Source organism: Chamaea fasciata, unplaced genomic scaffold, assembly GCF_029207755.1.
Source record: "Chamaea fasciata isolate MVZ Bird 193981 ecotype frontalis unplaced genomic scaffold, bChaFas1.0.hap1 SCAF_6, whole genome shotgun sequence".
In the NCBI taxonomy this organism is placed as follows: domain Eukaryota; kingdom Metazoa; phylum Chordata; class Aves; order Passeriformes; family Sylviidae; genus Chamaea; species Chamaea fasciata.
Window position 1 is genome coordinate 46,687,855 of NW_027094091.1, and position 19,645 is coordinate 46,707,499.

The 19,645-nt window shown below is 38.5% G+C and overlaps 1 protein-coding gene across 1 annotated transcript in view; it reads left to right on the forward strand.

Moving 5' to 3' along the window:
• Positions 1-19,645, forward strand: part of COL25A1 (collagen type XXV alpha 1 chain) — a 298,968-nt gene that overhangs the window by 251,186 nt on the left and 28,137 nt on the right. The window contains exons 18-22 of the mRNA XM_066186248.1: positions 323-367; positions 11,915-11,977; positions 12,464-12,532; positions 15,401-15,445; positions 15,956-16,033. Coding sequence (XP_066042345.1) covers positions 323-367; positions 11,915-11,977; positions 12,464-12,532; positions 15,401-15,445; positions 15,956-16,033 — 300 coding nt within the window. The remainder of the gene's footprint in view (positions 1-322; positions 368-11,914; positions 11,978-12,463; positions 12,533-15,400; positions 15,446-15,955; positions 16,034-19,645) is intronic.

Genomic DNA, 19,645 nt, shown 5'->3' on the forward strand with positions numbered 1-19,645 from the left:
AACTTAAATGGTGGTGTGTAAAATGAACCGGTGCTGCTTGTTTCCTTCTGTTTTGCTGAAGGCTAGTATGAATTCATATTTGGCTTTCCTGACATGGATTTTCAGCCTGTGTGTCATCTTCACATTGGAGGTCCCCAGAAGATACCTAAGACTCTTACTGATTGTACATTTAAGTCACTCATTTTGAAAAAAACCAATCCTGCTGGAGCTGACTAGCAATCATTCGTGCTCTTTTATCTTGCTGCAGAATTTACAGGGCTATTCAACAAATAGCTACTGTAACTGGATAATGTCTGTAATATTATGTAATTTTCCTGTGTAGGGTGAACCAGGCCTTCCTGGGCTTCCTGGACTCCCTGGAATAAAGGTAAATAAACTGTAGTACCTGTTGTACTGGGTGGGAACACCACAAAGGGGGGGAAATGCAAGAATGTGGCTCAAATGGACTTAATGTACTTGTCTTACATGTTTTTCTGTGTCTCTGGTGTTAAACTGGGGTGTTTTACAGAAAAGTCTCACATAGAAAATTGATTAAGTGTCTATGTGTAGGCAAACAGTATATCTCACATTAAAATGTGAGGCAGAACATTCGAGTTATTTCTTTTAAAAATCTAAAATAGTAGAGGTTTTAATATTTTTTTTCTTTCATGGAAAAGTTTGGTCATCAAAGTTCTACTTGGTTTCCACTTCTATGTGTGCTTTCCAGTAGCAATATTCTACTGAATTAACCAAGCCCCCAGCCAGAGAGCTGCATTAGTAATACACAGGCAGTGGAGACCTGGCTCAGTTGACAAAAACACTCTGTGCTCCATTACACTGCAGTGACTTTCACTGACAAATGAAAATATTTTAATAATTTTCTATTCAGTATTAGCTCCAGTCCCTGACATGATACCTGGTTTAGTCCCTGGTTTCCAGTTTGTCTGGAATCTTTAGATAAGTTGATACAAAAGACACATAGTTGGTTTAGTTCTAGCATGAGTGGTTGCATTGGGAGCTGCAGTCACTTGCACATGTTGAGCTGTAACTGTGTAATTCTGTACAGAGTGAGCAGATTCACATATCCTGAGTGAGCATAGATCAGAAGGGCTACTTTTCCTTTGTGTCAAAGACTGTCCTTTCAGAAAACACAATCTCTTTGAAGCTTTTTCGTTGCATTTCAACATGGGCCTGTGTATGCCTCAAGGAGAAAGTTTTTAGGATTTCCCCCATAACAAGAAGGATAAGTCAGAGACTAAACTCTTGTCCACTGAGGTAGGATTCAGGATTTATCTCATGGAATGTAACATTTGAAGTGATTTTCTCAAGGGACCTGAGAATTGCCACAGTATTGAAGCCTAATATCCCTTTTGTGTTACTGTGAATTATGGGAAAAAATTGAATATGCGTATTCAATTTTGTGCGTTGTAACAGCTCAAAATATAGTTCCTGGGGAGGTTGTTCATTTTCTGGAAGAATAAATGTCATACTGAGTAGTGAAGATCATGAAGGAGAAGAGTCTTGTGTGATAAAACTATTTTTATAAGGGCCTTTGGCAGCAATCCCTATTCTGTTTACTTCAGTAGTGAGCAAAGGGGTAGCTCAGTTGGAGGTCAGTGGGGCTCTTGCCTGAGGCACTCATCCCAGGGACACTTGCCAAAAGTAACTGGAGCTGTGGCTGGTCGTTGGGATTTCCATGTTCATGCAGACCACATGTCCTTGCATATAGCCAGTAAATAAAAAAGTCTACATCTGAGTGGCTGCTCTGGGAAAATTATTTGTTGGCAATAAGAATAACTCAGAAGGGCAGCTTCCAGAATCACCTGAAAGACAAAATGTGAAGTGAAAAACGGATGAAGTGTGGGAGTTTTGCCCAGTGAAAATTTGTTTCCAGATTCACTGGATACGGTACAAAAACAGTGCAGTTGCCTGCAGAGCAAAATGGAATAATTTGGTCAAATATTAATCATTTAGGAAAACACTTTCTCCTGTTTAAAATCCAGTCCAGAGGGAGACTGGTGATGTTTCAGTGAAAAAATTTCATCTAGTGAAATTCTGCACTGAGGTGGCTATCTGTGACCTGGATGGTGGCAAGGAAGCAGAATGTGCACAGGAGAGGGCAAAGCATGTCTGGTCACATCAGACTTGCAGGATGGTTGCTGTACATTACAAGGCATTTGTTAAGCTCTGTTTTATTAAGCAGTCTGTAGTAAAAAATCCCTAGATTCTTCTAAGTCACTGAGACTGACTGTGGTATGAGAAGTGGTGGCAGAAACCAGAGAATGGCTGGAGTTAGGAATATGGGCACTCATCAGCAAAGGAAAAGTAGTAGTTTCACCCCTTTTCTCACCCTCCCTTTTAGCAAAGATTTATGTACCACCATGGTAAGATCATTACATTGATTTCCAAAAACAACATCAGTGTTATCTCATGGAGAAACAAATTTCCAGTGATCTGGTGTTGATCAAAAGCTACTTTGAAATAGCAGTGGCAGGATGAGAAACTTGAGCATGGAGGAAACTCAGTTGTCTGGACTTGGAATCAGTTGATTCTGTCATCTTGTACAAAACCAAGAGGAATCTTACTTGGAGCAGTGATTCCTTCCTTCCTTCCTTCCTTCCTTCCTTCCTTCCTTCCTTCCTTCCTTCCTTCCTTCCTTCCTTCCTTCCTCTCCTTCCTCTCCTTCCTCTCCTTCCTCTCCTTCCTCTCCTTCCTCTCCTTCCTCTCCTTCCTCTCCTTCCTCTCCTTCCTCTCCTTCCTCTCCTTCCTCTCCTTCCTCTCCTTCCTCTCCTTCCTCTCCTCGTTGTTTGTTACAATTTTGGGTTCTGCTCCCATGTGGACTTTATAAAACTCTCCAAGATATGTGTTTGCTATTCTATCTTAATAGTGATGTGCAGTAATGGTGTAACATCAAAGACACAGCAGAAATCTCTGACAATGTCATTGCAGCATCTAAAAACTTGTTACAAAATATAAGTTTCCATAAGGAAAATTTTTCCACGAACAGATTATACCATTCTCATGCATGCCAGCCCAGTAGCTGTTGGCAGAGATTTTTCAGGCTTTTTCCAAACTTTGTGAGAGGTAAGGAAAAAATCAAGATACAGGTTTATTCTACACAGTGAAAATTCCTGGATGTAGTTCTTAAATGTTAAATATCAAGTCTCCTTTTTCTTAAATCTGTTAGTTGAACTTAAAATTTCTTCCTTGTGAATGTTTCTCTACAATGGCAGGCTGTATTATGAAATGTTTTAGGTAACTCTGCACATGCACAGCACTCTTCACAAACGCTAAACCAACCTGTGCGAACACAAATGATGTGCCAGGCAGTTGACAGATCTCTCCAGCTACAACTCGTCTTTCTTCCCATGGTTAAACAAGCTTCCCAAGACATTCAGTCCTCTGTGCTTCAACACACATAAAGGAGTAATGAATACTAATCACTGAGAAACTTTCAGCTTCTTGTAATGCTGTTTAATGTATTGAATCAATGTTCCTGGGAACCTGGAAGGACTTGGCTGAATGTGATACTGCAGTCTGAATGAGTGGCAACATTGGACAGACATGCAAGTGTCATATCTGAATTCAGGGTATGCTGCAGGGTATTTTATTAGTTACTTTTGTAGACCCATTCCCTGTGCACATGTGGATGTTTTGGGAGTTCTTCCTGTTCCTTTTCGTTCCCTCCTCCTTTATCGGTTGGTGCTATGGAGGAAACACAAGCGCAGTCAGTTATTTCCAAGACAGTGAAGAAGCTGTCTGTGACATACTGGAGAAACATTTCTCAAGCACCTGTTGCTGTTTAGGAATGGCTGGAAACTTAATGAGCCCTGAATGTGTTCCCCTAAACTAAGAATATTAACTCATCGCTCTACTATCCCCCAGCCGATGCCAAGCAGACACAGAAGCCTGTCTGTGAAACACAAACTTCATAGATCCGTTCTACCTCATAACTTTTGCAGGAAGATACCTACAAAGCAGCACTTGCTTACTGTAATGGAAATCATTCATGCCCTCATTCACTGTAATGTCAGACATCTCTCAAATCTCTTGCATGCATTTTCTGGAATTTGGCCTGTACAGGCCTCAATTTCTTCACTGCAGTGAGAAGCGTTCACAAAACACAAGCCTCTTCTCAGTAACAGCACTTTTTTGCAGGATCTAGATTTTTTGTGGTATTTCTGGCATTTGTCCCTCTGTTTTTAAAACAAATACTGAACTGAAGCTCACAAGCACATATAAATTATCACGTTCAAGAAAACTGAGCAGTTGAGTGGTTTGACATGAGAAGAGAAAGGCTGCTTAGCCCTTCTGCTTTTGGGAAGTATGCAAAGTCTTCTCTGTTTCAAAATTCAGTGGAAGTGGCTGATTCAATAGAGTTGCCAGTATGCAGTGTCTCGCATCTTTCTATACAATTACTTTGGATTGACTTCCCTGGGACTGTGCCTGAGCAAGGTTTCAGAAAACCTGGATAAGGATATGGGAATCTGAATCAGTTTTATATCCTTTTTTCTTTTTGTGAAACCAAAAGCAGTTCTGATTTTTCCTGTACCTAATTTTTTTTTAACTACTCAGAGATCTTACCCTCTAAAGACTAAAAGACTCTCTGCTCCACAGAGCGTATTTTTTTAAGGTCTAGAAGACTTGATCCTACTTTCAACCAGTTAGTTCTGTTAGAAAAGTAAAACTTTGGAGGAAATGAGAGAGAACTTTCCAGCTGGATACATAGAAGTTAGTCTCCTGTTTAAAGTCTTGTAGAAAAGAGAGCAACTGTTGTTGAAGCTTGTATGTTTAAGTCCTGCTCTTACCATCTGGCAGCAAAATGAAAGGAAATCTGAAGTGAATAGTAGTTCAAAGCATTTTGGTTTGGAGTCAATGCCACTTACCACCTATAGGAAAGTTTGGTAAATTCCCCCGTTCTCCCAGGAGTTCTTAGGAGGGCTGTTCACATTTTCCTAATGCATTTTTCCTTTTCTGTATTTCCATTCCTCTTCTTGTTTTTATTCCTTGATAGTGTTAACAGGAAACCTGCGGGGTCTCCATTTCTCTTTCTCTCTCACTCCCCTTCTCTGCAGGTTCTGTGTGTAAATGGGAACTGATCTGAAAACATAGGACTTAGTACCCACCTTTGGTGGGCTGGATTTCAGAAATTTCTCTGTGCATTGGTAGGTAAAATACATTGCATGACTGTGCAATGTGTTTTGAGTATTCACTTTCCATAATGGAAGCAGATATACAAACATGTATCTGTATAATACACATCTAGCTTTGTTCATTGATTCCTAGGTGTCTGCTTTCCATATGTTATGGCAGTTGCATAGGGTAGACATGTAATTTCCCAGAACTGATTTTGAGAATCAAGGCCATAAAATAAAATAATTATTAACATTGGATGGTATGTGTGTGTCTGGGGTGCTTACTTGGGTGTTCTTCAAGATAAATTCTTCAAATTCTTATTAATTTCTTAGAAACTATATCCTCCAAATCTCTTATTTTCTGTCCTGGAAAAAGCTGAAACATAAGGAACTGAAACACAGAATGTTTTTTCCTCCAAATTTATTAATAGCTGGAAGATTGAGCTTATAAGAACTACTTCACAGCATATGTTTTATAGTATGGCTTAATTTTTCACGTTACCAAAAAAAAAAAAAAAAAGGGTAAATGAAAAATTTTGAAAGCAGTTGAATAATGTCAGAATCCAACACCATACTGTATTCAGAAATCAAGTATTTTGTCATTTACAAAGAAGACTTGACATCAGTCATCTGAAATTACTTCTCAAATACAAATTTTAAAAGGTTAGAAATGAGGACGTGCAATGAAGCTCCTTGCCTTTCAGAAGAGCAACAAAATTCCTTAGATTTGTCATGTAAGTAAGTCTTTTTTTACAGAAACAATTTGGGGCCAAACTCTTCATCATTTAGCATTTTGGTCATAAAAAAGAATTAAAAATTAGGTGCTCATTACAACAAGAGTTTTTATTCTATCCTCAAAAATAGTTACCATGCTGACTTGAATTACAATTAGCCTTAAAAGTGAGAAGTCCCTTATGTGATTAATGAATGCAGAATTAATCAGAATCATTACTGGTTCTGATATCACTCTCCCAAAGCAACATACTTTCTAAGCAGACAGAACTTAAAAGCAAGAAGAAAATTAGGCTCACTAAAAAGCTATATATGTCATACAAAGTGAGGCTTGTTGTGAAACCTCAGGGTTCCAGCCAGGTTGTTTAGCCAGGTTTTACTTCCCTAACTCCAAATGAATCATAAAGTCTAAATACGCATTTGGAAATTCTAAACCACAATTGTTTTTCTAAGTTTAGAGAACGATTAGGGAGTAAAGATACTGTTTCAAATGCGATGAGTGAGCCAGACAACCTGTTTTAAGTGGAAATTTCTGGAGCCAATTCTAAAGTGATATGAAAGCCTTAAGAAAGACCTTATAAAATGGGTTTAGGGTTGGGGGTTTTTTGGTGTGGGTTGGTTTGTTTGTTTGTTTGTTTGTTTGTTTGTTTGTTTGTTTTTAAATCAGATTTCCTTGTACCTTGTTAATTTCCTTCTTAGGAGCTGTATACTGTAGACGTCCTGAGAGGAAAATTCCCATGGACACCAGGCTATATATAAAGTCCCTCTAATGCCCTTTGCCATGACAAAGTACTCTCTAACTTGTATAGTCTAAGGCCAGCTGAGTTCTGAGAAATTGCTTCACTGGAACTGAGTGCTGCAGACAGAGGCAGGGCATGAGCAAGCACAGCTCCATAGACCATTGCTCTGTTACAGGGTCCTGAGAATCTGGCCCTTGCTCCTCTCCAGAGTGGAGGAGTTGCAGTATTTTGCTTAGAGACCTCAAAAACAAAGTCTTACAGGAAGCAGATGGCAGCTTCTGGAAAAGCAACACAGGTACCCATGAACTAAATCAAATTTATTACAGCTTCATAGCTGTTCTCAACATTGTCTTGCATCTGAGTTTGGGGTCTTTTGATAGCTCTTGTGTATATATCCCCACTTTTGCAGGATTGTTTCGGTAGAGTTAGGCAAGGAAAGGGCATCACACTGTTTGTTTTAAGTATGCTCAAAAGTGGGCCAGGATAACACTCAAGACAGTCGCTGGTCTCTTGATGTGATTCAGATGAGGATCCTTCCACATCAGTCCTTGTCAGAAAGGAGCTTTGGGGTCTTCCAAATCTGTGACTCGCGAAGAATTTGCATGCTGGCCCATGCTAAACAGGAAATTTTGGAGGTCCACTGGACCTGCAGGCAGGAGTTTGGCATCTCCAAGCCTGTCCAAAGCTGTTTTCAAGCATGGTTGTGGTTTTCCTCCAGCCCACTCAGCTAGGTTTTCTGTTAATGGAAAAGGTGGGGTGCATCCCCCTTTCCAGAATCCTCCACAGAAATTCAGGATGCTTTGACGTGGTATGCCAACTCGAAGGTGTGCACACAGGAGTCTTGGCCTTGGTACATTTGGATTTCCAAGAGAATGCCAGGGAAAGGTGGTGTTGTGTGTCCTGCCTTGGTACAGACCTGCCGGTCAGCCCAGGCACAGAACTTCCACGGTCTTGGGACGACAATATTTTGTTCAGTGTCGCGGGCGACATTGAACAAAATATTTCAGGACCAGTGAACGATGTAATAAAGGTCAGAATTAGACATCTAAATTTCTCTGGCTAATTCTACTGCATAGCATTAGATAAGAATAAGGATTGAAATTACAGTTTGCTTTCAAATTCATGGTCTAAAGGTTGGTTTAGTCACATTACTGTAGCACAGAGAAAATACTGTAATAATCTGATGTAGCTGGAATACAGTAAGGTAACCATGAGACTTGGAGGTAGGATGGTAGTTTCAGAAATAGAAGAGAATTTATTTCATTGTTATAGGAAAGTTGTGGTTTGGATGCCTTTCTGCAGCACAGGTTTCTTTTTTAGGCATTCATTGATCTGGATGGGAAAACGTGTGGTATAGTCATTAGGAGAAGGATTAAAGGAGGGAGAACCTTCTTTGGGAAAACAGTGTACCCATCAACTGCTGTTCTCTGTATTTCAGGCACTGGGAGAGGACTAGGTGTGTCTGTGAGAACAAAGTTTCAAATAATGATGGTGGTGTGTGTCCCATCTGTGCAATGGAGGCTAATTCTGACCAAATATGGTATTAGAACTGCATTTTTAGTAAACATTTCCCAAATCAGTGATGTTTAAAACAGAAACCAGCAGTGAAAATGGTGTTTCAACTGCTCTACCTTTATTAAGCAAAAGTCCAAGTTTTAGGCAATTCTGGGTTTTGTAAAACTTAAAGATGACAGTGACAGTGAACTAATGTGCTTCTTAGGGTTAACCTCTAATATCAAAGCTAGTCTCTGCTTCAGCACATAAAAGCTTTGATTATCATGAAAACCAGTTCTAATTATGTCTAGATAATAATCCTCATAAAAATCTGACTATTCTCTGAAGTAAATTACAAAGTGACTTTTTAATACTAAATTCTAATTGAGCTCACATTACACCAGGTTTACAGCGTTTTAGGGCTCTTTTCTGCTTTAGACTGTTACAAGAAATGTAATAGAAGAAATAAACATTAAAAATGTTTTTCAGTGGTAGTATATAATTTGATATCTGACCCACTAGTATTTCCACAGTCGGCAAATACTTTAGAATGAAAATGGGCATGCATGGAGGTAGTCTCTTAAAATATTAACATATAAAGGCACTAAAAATTACTCTTAGTATCATAACACGTCAGTTATGTAGACTGGAAGAAATTCACAAGCTTGTTTTTCTTTTTTTTTTTAATACTAAGCTGCCTGTGTTGTGATTAATACAAATTGCTCCAAGTCTAACAGTAGATGAAGTTTGAATGCTGAAATTTGCCTCGTTGACATCATGTGCAATGTGGTGGTTTCTAAGCAGTGATTTCATAACCATACCAAAGAGTTAAACTAAAATGTGTGACAGAGTCATCGTTTGCTGGTGGCTTTTTATACAGCTGCCAAATAGTACTTCAGGTTACAATATTACAGATCTTGTGTTCCCTGCCCTGGCTTTAGCAGGCAAAGAAGATTGCTGTACATTCTAACTGGATAAAACTTCGATTTTGTTGTAAGAAGTTGTAGTGAGATATTTGGAAAAGTATTATTAGTCTTAGTTACTCTGATCCCTTGCGTTCCTCTCAGCATTTCATGGTAGTTAGAACAAATTCTGAGTTCATTTAAGCAAGAGACTTAAGAAAAGCAGGTGCTTCAGTGAGCTTAAGAACCAGAGCTGCAATGTTGTCAAACCACAGTGCCCTCCCAAGCAAGCCTTAACTCTTGCTTTCCTGCAGCTATGTGCCGGCTAAATCAAGCATGTCATATATTTACAAAAAAAGCTAAAGCCCTTAGTTCTGAATTTTCTAACCACATTCCTGTACAGCTCTGGAATCTTGTTTGTGTCATAGACTAATCATCAGGGTCTTTCCCTTGCCTTTGCATAACCAGGACACCAGCATGGCTTACTGAAAGGAAACTGTTTTCTTTACATTTCACACAACACTGGCAGTGCCAATTTTGATAGATTCCTTTTTCATTTGGTTGTTTTTTGCTATCTGAGTGGCATAAAAGATAGCATAAAGCATGGTATCATCAATATTAGGGCAGGATGCAGAAGTACACCCAATGAACATTTTACTTAATGTCTTATGCTGTGGTTGCACTCAAGAGATTTGAAATATTAGGGAAGACATGGCTTAGTTTCAAATAATTCAAACACGTTGTCTTTTTACTTAGAAGCTTAGTAGATGGCAAATCAGATCTGGTTTTTAATCTACTTATCCTCTCTAGCACTGGATAGAGGGTGAATTGCAGTTTCTTAATGCAGCCAGGTTTTAACTACTGCAGTTTGTTTCATGTGTGATAAGAATACACTGTTGGATCATGTTCAGCTTGGCATCCACCATAACTGCTGCATCTTTCCCAGCAGAGCTGCTGCTCACCTCGTCAGTTCCTGGTCCCTGCTAACACACCACCTCTTCCACTCCACATTTCAAAGCATTTTAAAGCTCTGTGCCGTCTAAAACCTGGATACTACTTATGCTAATTAAGCCACTGGTTTATTCCATCATCAGTCCACTAGCTTTTGCAAGGCATCTTTTTCTTCTCTCTTTAGATGTTTTGGGGGAAGGTGGGACTTCTTCTTGGACTTTGGCCAGTTTTCTTGTGGTATGCAACTGGTATAGTCCTGAGCAAAGAGAAGAATTTGACTCAAAAACTACATTAACCTTTGAGTGACACTTCTAAGCTGTACCACTATCCATGAAAAGGATCATGTAGTCACAGCATATTTTTTCTGCTTGAAGTCTTAATAAGCTGACCAAAAAATTAGCCTGGGCAAATTCAGTATTAAAACAACATGGGGCTATTGAGTACCCTCTCATTCTAAATAAATCATTGAAGCTGTTTTGTTCTTCATTTACGGACATCAAAGTTCTTCCATCTGCAGGGACAGCCTTATGTTACTCTTGCTGGTGTGTACTAATATACAGACTTATATAAACTCTTTAAGTTGTTTTTTTTTCTTACAAGAGAAAAACCCCACATGCTTCTCTGTGACATGTTTGTCTCAGTTTATTTCTTTACCATATTTTGAACCATGGCCAGCTGGAACTTCATGTGAGAAAGCTCATTATTTACTTGTATTTTTTTATAATCTAAATGGAAGTCTCTGGGAGCTTGCTGTCATCCTTGATATAACCACAGGGAAGATTTCTTTGGCTTTGAACTGTTAATGACGGATTGCTGATGAGAGCACAGATGAATGTGCAAGAATACTTCCTAATTTACTCACCATGTGCAGCATACCTTTCTTTCTAAAGAGGGGGAGAGATGAAGAGGAACATTATTCAGCTGCTCATATGCACTGTCTCTGTATATTATCAGTAATGATATCACTACGAGATTATGATCTATCTGTCTTTTAGCTATTTTAAGAGGTATTTAAAGGGTAATTTTTAGTCATTAAGTTCAGGGATATTGCTAAAAGGCTAATAAATAAATATTAATTGGGTTACATAACTGAATTAAAATTTTCAATAGCTTGTGGATATATCTTCTTCATTCAAATATATCTGAAAAAACTGCACGATTAAATAGCAGAAAGCCTTATTCATGAGAGTTTTTGAAGGAAAGCATATGGCTTAATAATCTTGCTTTGTCTCTCCTCAGGCATGGAGATAGGTAATAAAACATGGCCTTACTCTTCTGCTCAGTGCTGCTTCTGCTGCAACTCTGCTTGATTCTTGCTATTTGTCTGTCCTGTTTGTACAAATGAATGGGAAGGAAAGGGGCAGAACAGAGAGGGCATGAGGAGAGCTGTGGCTCATTCCCAGCTGTTCACAGCCAGAGAAGTTGTCTGGGCACAAAGAACTGAAGTATTTTACTGTCAGAATGAGGAGGGAAAGCACCATGATACTGCAAGTCTCTGACTTGAAAGGAGATGTAAGACATCACAACAGTACCATCTCCATTTGTTACTGCTTTGTCACATACCATTTCTGCTCATCTATTCAATGCTGCAATAGGAAACCACCTCAAAACACATGACTGAAATGAACTGTCCCTTTTTAAATTTAGGAACACTTAGTTCTCTCCTCTGCCTGCAGACTTGCTTGGATATTAGTTTGATGTGTTACATTGCAGACCAGGTTGCATATTAACACTCCTTAACCTCATAAACCCCATGTTTGACCCCTTCTGCTTCATTTGCATCTCATCTGCTGTGTGGGGGCTTGCTACAGGAATTTATGCTGATGAAAGTTACCTGTGACAAAAAGTGATTCTGTATAACTGTTAAATCACAGCTGGAGAGCTGCAAGCGGTACAGGGGAAAATATTACCCAAAATAAACTTGTATTTCTGTAATTGTGTACTGCCAAATGAGTAATCCTCTCATATTGTATTTTTAAAGGGTGAACCAGGTTTCATTGGTCCACAAGGAGAACCTGGGTTGCCAGGGCTACCAGGAACAAAGGTAAGGGTAATGGGCCAGTGCTCTGGTGTGAAGCCTCTTGAGCTAATGTCAAATTCAACTTCCCTCAGCAAGTAGCAGAGATTGAGGCTACTATTGGAGAAAATGTGAAAAGTCATGGACCAGTGCTATGAGATAGATATATAGGTAGTCATATTGGTGCCCTCAGAAAATGTGAAGGCAGATGTTACATCACAACTTTGATTAATAAGTCATCTTTTTCATGTTAGAATCTCCAAATTTGGTTGTTCAAGAGGCGTAATAGGCATGACTGAAGAAACTATGTTTTCATAAATATGCAAGGTTCAGGAAAATGGCTTGAAGGTGTGTGCAGGGAGTAGAACTTTGAAACTACATATGAGATTCTGAAAATACAGGTAGACTAAACCACTGCTGCTTCTGTTGGCTTGGTTTCTTTGAGCCTGCTGAGTTGATGGTGTGCTAAAGGCTGCCCAGTATTTTGTGATATATGTGTGTCTGTTGCAATAGGGTGACAGAGGAGAGGCAGGCCCTGTTGGGAAGGGTGAACGAGGTGAACCTGGAATCCCTGGACCAAAGGTCAGTCTGATTTTTACATTGGAAACGTTTTACACCTTTGAACGTGTCTTTGCCTGCTGAAAAGTAGAACAAAACTTGGTGAGTGAGCTTTTAAATGAAAATTCTGTCAAGTGCAGAAGACAATGGCAGTTTTGTGTTCACAGCTGTGAAACTGCAGTTTGAATGGACTCTTATTTGGTCTACAAAGTAAAGACACTACCTTCATACACTGTCGTGGAGTTGGTCTAATTCATTCCAGCTGAAGTACTGACCTCCAGATCCCTAACTTTCAGCATCGAAGTTTGAACTCTTTGACCACTGTAGCTATTGAATGCAGAGAAAATCATTTTGCATGCTGTTTTCTAACTCTCTAAGAAAGAGATCGGTCTAACTACATTTTAGTATTGTCTTAATATTTCCCCTGTTGCTGATACTGTCAAGTTTTTCTTTCCTAATGCATTTTGAAAACAATAAGGTTAATTTTCTGCTCCTTGGCAAGTTAGTTTGTATTCACCTGAGCTGTTGGGAAAAGAAATGATGGTAACACTTTATTTTAATGTCCTTATGTTGGAATATTTAACTACCTTCTTCATCACTTGGCTATCATTTCTCAGGGGCAATGGAACGACATAGTTCATTCCTGAAAACCAGTGATAATGATGCCTGTCTTTACTAATGCCAATACTGTTGTTCCTTTGGAAGGGTGGAATGTGTGACCATTGCACTCTGGCATTTAAGAATATATTAATCTGGGTGCTGTGAAATTAAATGCCTTTAAAGATTCATTATTGTGGTAATAGCAATAGAAAGTATTTCTGCTGTTCCAAACTGTAGTTAGTCATTACTAATTTCTTTTTCTCTGCACTCCCATTTCTCTACCATTTTTCTCCTATCTTCCTCCAAACAGGGGAAAACAGGTGAACCTGGCTCTAGAGGCCCCAAAGGGTCAAAGGTTAGTAGTAAAGAAAGTGTCTTTAGGGGACTAAATAACACGATGATTTTTGCAATCAATTATTTGTAACATTCCTCTTTAGAAGAACCTGTAACAATCTGCAGTGTTCTTCATAAGTGAAACCTCTGACCTCAATTTTAGCTAAAAAATTTAGTCAAGTCGTATGGGTTTTGAACACTGTGATTCTAATCCTTCTTCTTTTATAACATCCATTCTACTCTGGTGTTGTTTTCCTCATGCAACTTGGTTTCTCTCTGTGTAACTGATGTGTGTTAGTTCTCCCACATGCCAGGACCCAATACCTGACCGGGCTGTTACTGGGTTTGCAATAATTTTATGGATCCACACCTTGGTGAGCTAGGAATTAGTGGTATTCCAAGTACTGCAGGCTGAGAGATGTTGGTCAGAAGTCCTTCAAAGACAAGAGTTGTTGGTTGTGTTACTGTTTTACCTGCTTTTAAAAGACCTCTTTGATTACATCTATCTACCCATTTATCTTTCTAAAGATATTTGGTTTACATATATGGAGTGATAAAATGTATGTTTTTCTCTTATTTTATCTGCTGTGCAAATACTGTTTCCACTGGATTCCTTCATGTTATATGATGGATGAAAATGTGTTTGTGTAGGTGGTTATTGAAAGGTATGCTGTCAGAATAAGGGTGACAGGACAATGTAGGCTGGTGTGATACTGTTTGCAGTACTTGTAAGGTCCTTGAAGGGTGGCCTTAAGTGCTTAAAGATGTGATTAAACAAGTGCCATTTAACCTCATTCATTCCTGCCAGAAAGAGGCATTGGAAGGCAAGGGAACTGATGAGGGAATTAAAGTTTCAGAGTGAGAGCGGAAGAGTAAATCAGCCTCTCATTTGATTACAGTACCTGGGCACCTCCCACATGCACCAAAATTATAAAGATATCCTTTAAGTCCCTTTTTATCAAAAAAGGATATACGATTTTCATTTTACCTGTCATGAAAATCTGGCTCACTGAAGTCAATCTAGTGATGGGGAACTTCATTTTTTAATAGTTCCAATGTTCACTAGCTGCTGGCAAGGCTGAAAGGAAAGGCAGATGGCACAACCTTGATTATGCCCTGCCACCAGCCTGCTTTCCATATGCCTTCATTAGCTCTATGAAACTTTTCTGGTTACTGTGTGTTCTGATATCACTGGTAAATTAATCTGACTTTTACCAAAGTTCTCTAGATTTCAGCAGGAGAAAAATTTTCAGTTCTTACCCATATTAATTTGAGTAATATTAAAATACAAGACCTTATAAAAGAGACTGTGAAATGAATTGTGGATGCTGGAATATGAATGCATACATGTTTGAAATCCCCTCCATCATTTGAAACATATTACTAATAGCCAGGAAGAAAAAGCTGTGTGCAAGCTGGTAATGATCTTAAGCCTGTCACAGAAAGGGTGTAAAGAAACTCTAAATCTGACAGCGCAGTTGTGTTTGTAGGGGAGGCAGTGACTCAGACCAGGGAAGTTCAGAAAGTTAGTGGACACATGATCACAGAAAAGTTTATACATTTTCAAACGTACATTTGAAGAAGTTTTTGACTGTTTTCAGACTGAGTAATTTCATTTCTCTAGTATTCTCTTCAAGCTTTTGATAGTCGTGTCATAAAGAATAGGGATGTTGCACAAATTGCATTATTGGTAATCTGCCCATTTTTTGGTTCTTTGCGATTTTTTGCAAACCAATACAATATTCTAATATTCACACAGAACCAAATGCATCATTGTTGATGCTACCAGAACACAGATTTTGAAGGACTTTCTCCTTTCATTAAATAAGATTCACATTCTGTTTAGGATGAGAGGCCCTGTAAACCAGTTCAAATAAGAAAACGTATTTAAAAGGCAAGAACTATGTGATATATTGTCAAATGGCATATCTTGTTTTTTCACATATCATTTTTACATAGGGTGATACAGGTGAGAGAGGCGACACAGGATCTGCAGGTCCACAGGTAAGACTATTTCTCATCTCAGCTCTTTGTTTTATACCCTTAGATCCAGTCCATGTGAACTGAAATTGTAGCAGTAATTCTAGTTAAAACTCCAGGGGAAATTGATACTGTTGGAACATGGTTGCTAACTGGACTTTGACTAACACCACTTACCACTACTTGAAACAATCTCCGGTCCACAGCTTGTGGGCAGGATGTTACAAGCCAGGTGTTCTAACATTGTTCACTGCCAATACAGAACTTGAGGATAGGAACTGTTTAATTGTCTTCCCTCAGAGGTTTGATATATTTGCTTTCCCAGTGCAGCACAAGTTACTTTTTACTGACTTTCTTATTTATCTTCATGAAAAAAAAAATGTTTTCTTTTAAATTCTGTGTTTTGTAGTAGCATATTACAAGTAAAGTAAGAGTCTAACACCACACAATCAAGTCTAAGCATTTGACAGTAGTTAAGAGTCTAAAATAGTCCTTTGCATCTGTCTCAAAATTCTAATGGAAATTTTATTTCAGGGACCACCTGGACAGAAGGGTGATCAAGGTGCAACAGAGATCATTGATTATAATGGCAATATCCATGAAGCTCTGCAGGTATGCAAATATAACTAGGCTGAATAGGCTTAGTCTGGTCTGGGAAAAAGTCATTGTATTTATCTTTTGTCTAGAGATTGAAAACATTTTATGTGCAAAGTTGTTGAGCTTATTAAGTAGGAATCGCTTTCTATATTTGGAAACCAGGTTTACTGCGCTAGAAAAACTGTTTCCCTGATACAAATTAGCTGAGTGAATTAGTTTCATGTTCCCTGGAGAGTACTGACATTGCCTAATGAGGACAAAACTAGTTCATTGCTGGCTTTGGTGTTTAGTGCTGAATTAATGTAATAAACCACATACACAGGTTCAACAGAAGTGTCTGCTTTTCAATTCATGTATTATAATATTGACATTTCTCTTTTTCCTTGTTTTCCTTCTCCTATTCCTGTAAAATGCAAAGAGCAGAGTATTTGAGATTTGGAAACCCTGTAACATGGTTCCATTAGCAAGCTGTGGATTCAATCAGCAATTTGAGTACATTAAGTGGACCAAGCACCAGTCTTCTCACTTATTCATTTCTGGAAAACCTATTTTGACTGGTGTGCAGAAAAGTGTGGAGGATTAAAGTGTGGTTACAAAAGGAATGAGGGAGTGTTGCATAAAAGCAAAGAACCGAGATGACATATGTCATTGCAGTCAAGGTGATTTACATTGCAGCATACTCAGATGCAAATTTTGTGCAGTATAACTCCACCAAAGTGAATGGCTTGCTTATGTGAAACTGAAGACTGGATTTGGCTCTTTGTGCATCTGATCACTTTGTCACTGAATCCACTGAACTTTTTTCTTACATTCACGCAGTGGGAGTAGGTAAATGTCTGACCAGTAATTTGGTTTCCAAGATTCTTTCAAAAAACAAAAAAATCTCACTGCCTTTACTAAAATCTAAAAGCCTTGTATGTCACTAAGGCTGAGTCCACAGTTTCATTGTGTCTGTGGGGAAGTCTGCATAGGCATGTTGTAAGGCTCTGCATTATGTTTGCCTCATTTGGTTTGCTTGTAAGGGAATTCAGACGCACAACTTTCAGTCATCTAAATCCCTCTCCGAGTTACATGTCTAAAGTAGCCTGAAATTAATGTTGTGTATTACCAGACACAGATTTACCAGGTGCTTTATCCCCTGTATCTCCTATATTCTGTGTTTGTGTCGTAATTCTGGCATCAGTTTTACTTTCAAGGGTCCTCAGAAAAGCTGCTGCGCATAAAGAAGTCTTAAAAGTGGACTAAAGCCTTTTGCAGTGGTTGAAACATATTTGTAAGCCTTTATCCCACTGCAAATCATTTCAAATGTCATCACCTTCTGATCTAGGGCAACAAATAATTTATATTAATGGGAATTGCTGTACAAGGAGGGTGTAAGTAAGATTATATAGGATCAGTCAAAAATATCCTTGCCAAGTCCAGCTCAGTCCTTTCAGATGGCAAACACCCATTCCTAAGTCTTCTGGTGCCAAATTTCTCAGGGGCTCTGAGATTTGCAGTTCTCTCACAAAGGTACATGAGAACTTCCAGTGCTCAGCATCAAACTGTGAACTTGCACGGAGTTTGGCCTGCAGATTTAAGAAGTTGTCAAGAGTTTGCAAGACCTGGGCTGCTTGTCTCGTGTTAGAATTTAGTAATAAATTGTGGAGCAGTCTAGCAATTTAGTTACTTTGCCTTGTGCCTCCTATTCAATCTCATGTGCAATCTTAAAATTGTCATCATGGTTTGAGCAAGACCCTGCTTGAGAGTATGTGGCTTTCCCTTGGAGGATCAAACACAAAATTCACCTCTCTGTCAAAATTCCTCTTCACACCTATTCTGCAGAATTTCCCAGGGAAAAAAGCAGTAGTTTCCAAAGTTTAACCTTTGTAGAAGCTACAGCATTAGATACTAAAATATCTGCCACTGTAAAGGGATCCGTTACTGTGAACATGTAAACAGTTCTTTGCAGTGGTTATTTTAGGTTTTCATACCTAGATATGTTCATTCCTGAACTTTTCAGTGTTTTTAAAGTTCTTGATGTATTTCCATTAATATGTTGCAATACAAAGGATATGAGTATATTAATGCTATGTGTTACAGAACAATTTTGTTCAAGTATTTTGTATTGAGTAGGTTCCAGATCTTTGCCAACAGTAGGTATTCTTGCACTCACATACTGAGGTTCTTTTACAGGTTAAGATAAAAGATCTGCAAACCTTTATTTGCACACTGGGCAACAATTAGAAAAGCAAAACATTTCTTGTTCCATGTAGGCCAGTTAAGTTCTTCACATACAAAAGAAAAGCATGTGCAAGCTGCAATGCTTGGGGGTTTTACTCTGTTCAAAAATATAGACAAGCATTTAAATTACATTTTAACACTTTTCCACTTGCTTTTAAATTCTTTGGCAAAAAAAAAAAAATAGTGACAGGTCAAGATATTTTTCCTCCTTCCATGATAAAAATATCCTTAGTCTTTCCAAGCATTCAAAGCAGAACTGTAGTATACATAGCTGGGTTATGGACTGGCACTTTCGGATTTAGAACTGCATTAAAACTAATGTTATATCTCCACTTCAGGAATGGCATTTATTAGTTAAACATTGGTGCAAAACCTGCAGACATTACAAAACATAGGGTAGTTTTTTGGTTGACTTTAGACACCAACCCATTATGTTTTCTTAAAAAGTTTAATAAACACCTGTTTGAAGACTTCTGCTTAGATTTTGCTATTAATTCATTGTTTATTTGATCTCTTGAATTGTACAAAAAGTACTGTCTTCATTTAATTCCCACGGAAATCAAGCAGCTCATGTAACATGAAGAGTTAAAAATAACAGGTTTTATTAATGTTTTTGAAGGCATGGTGTCTCCCACATGCTGCATAAGTTCTGTGGGGATTATAACTGCAGCAAACAGAATTATTTATATCATTGTTTAATTCTGCTACTGACAACTCTTGTTAATGCATTTTGCCAACAGAGGATTGCCACCCTGACTGTCACGGTAATTCCTATTGCATGACTTACTGTGCGTTGTAGAACTTCTCCTTTGTGCTGCAGCATGTTCATTATTCTGCTAGCTCAGGACATGTCTTCACTGGATGTCAACCTGGTTCATCATAACATGTATTGATTTCTTTGCTTGGTGTTCCCATAGCAGAGAACCCATTGTTGAAAGCCAAAAATGGAACCAGTTCTGCTCCTTCTGAATTAATGGCAAAACTTCATTTAAGTACGAGACTGGGAAAGCACGTTCTTTTTTGTTTCAAGTTCTCATCGGCAAGATTTCTGTTAGTTTTACTTTTCCATCTGTACACAACCTTTCTTAATATTAATTTTTAAATGTTGTGGAGTTTTCTTAAAGCATCCCCACTGTGCACCATCCTCACCAGTATTTGGTACATGACACTGTGTCCACAGCCTGAGGTAGAAATGAAAGAAATGGTTACAGCTTATTCCATGGCAATTTCACAAAGCACTGAGTACCCCCAGATGCACTTAGCATCTGTTTAAAAGGCTGTCAGGCGAAGATTTTGGGAATAGCTATAGCAGTTCTTTACTAGGGATATAAAAATACAGATGTTGTAGTACAGAAGAATAAACAAACAAATAAACAAACAAGAAATCCTAGAAAAAAACCCTGA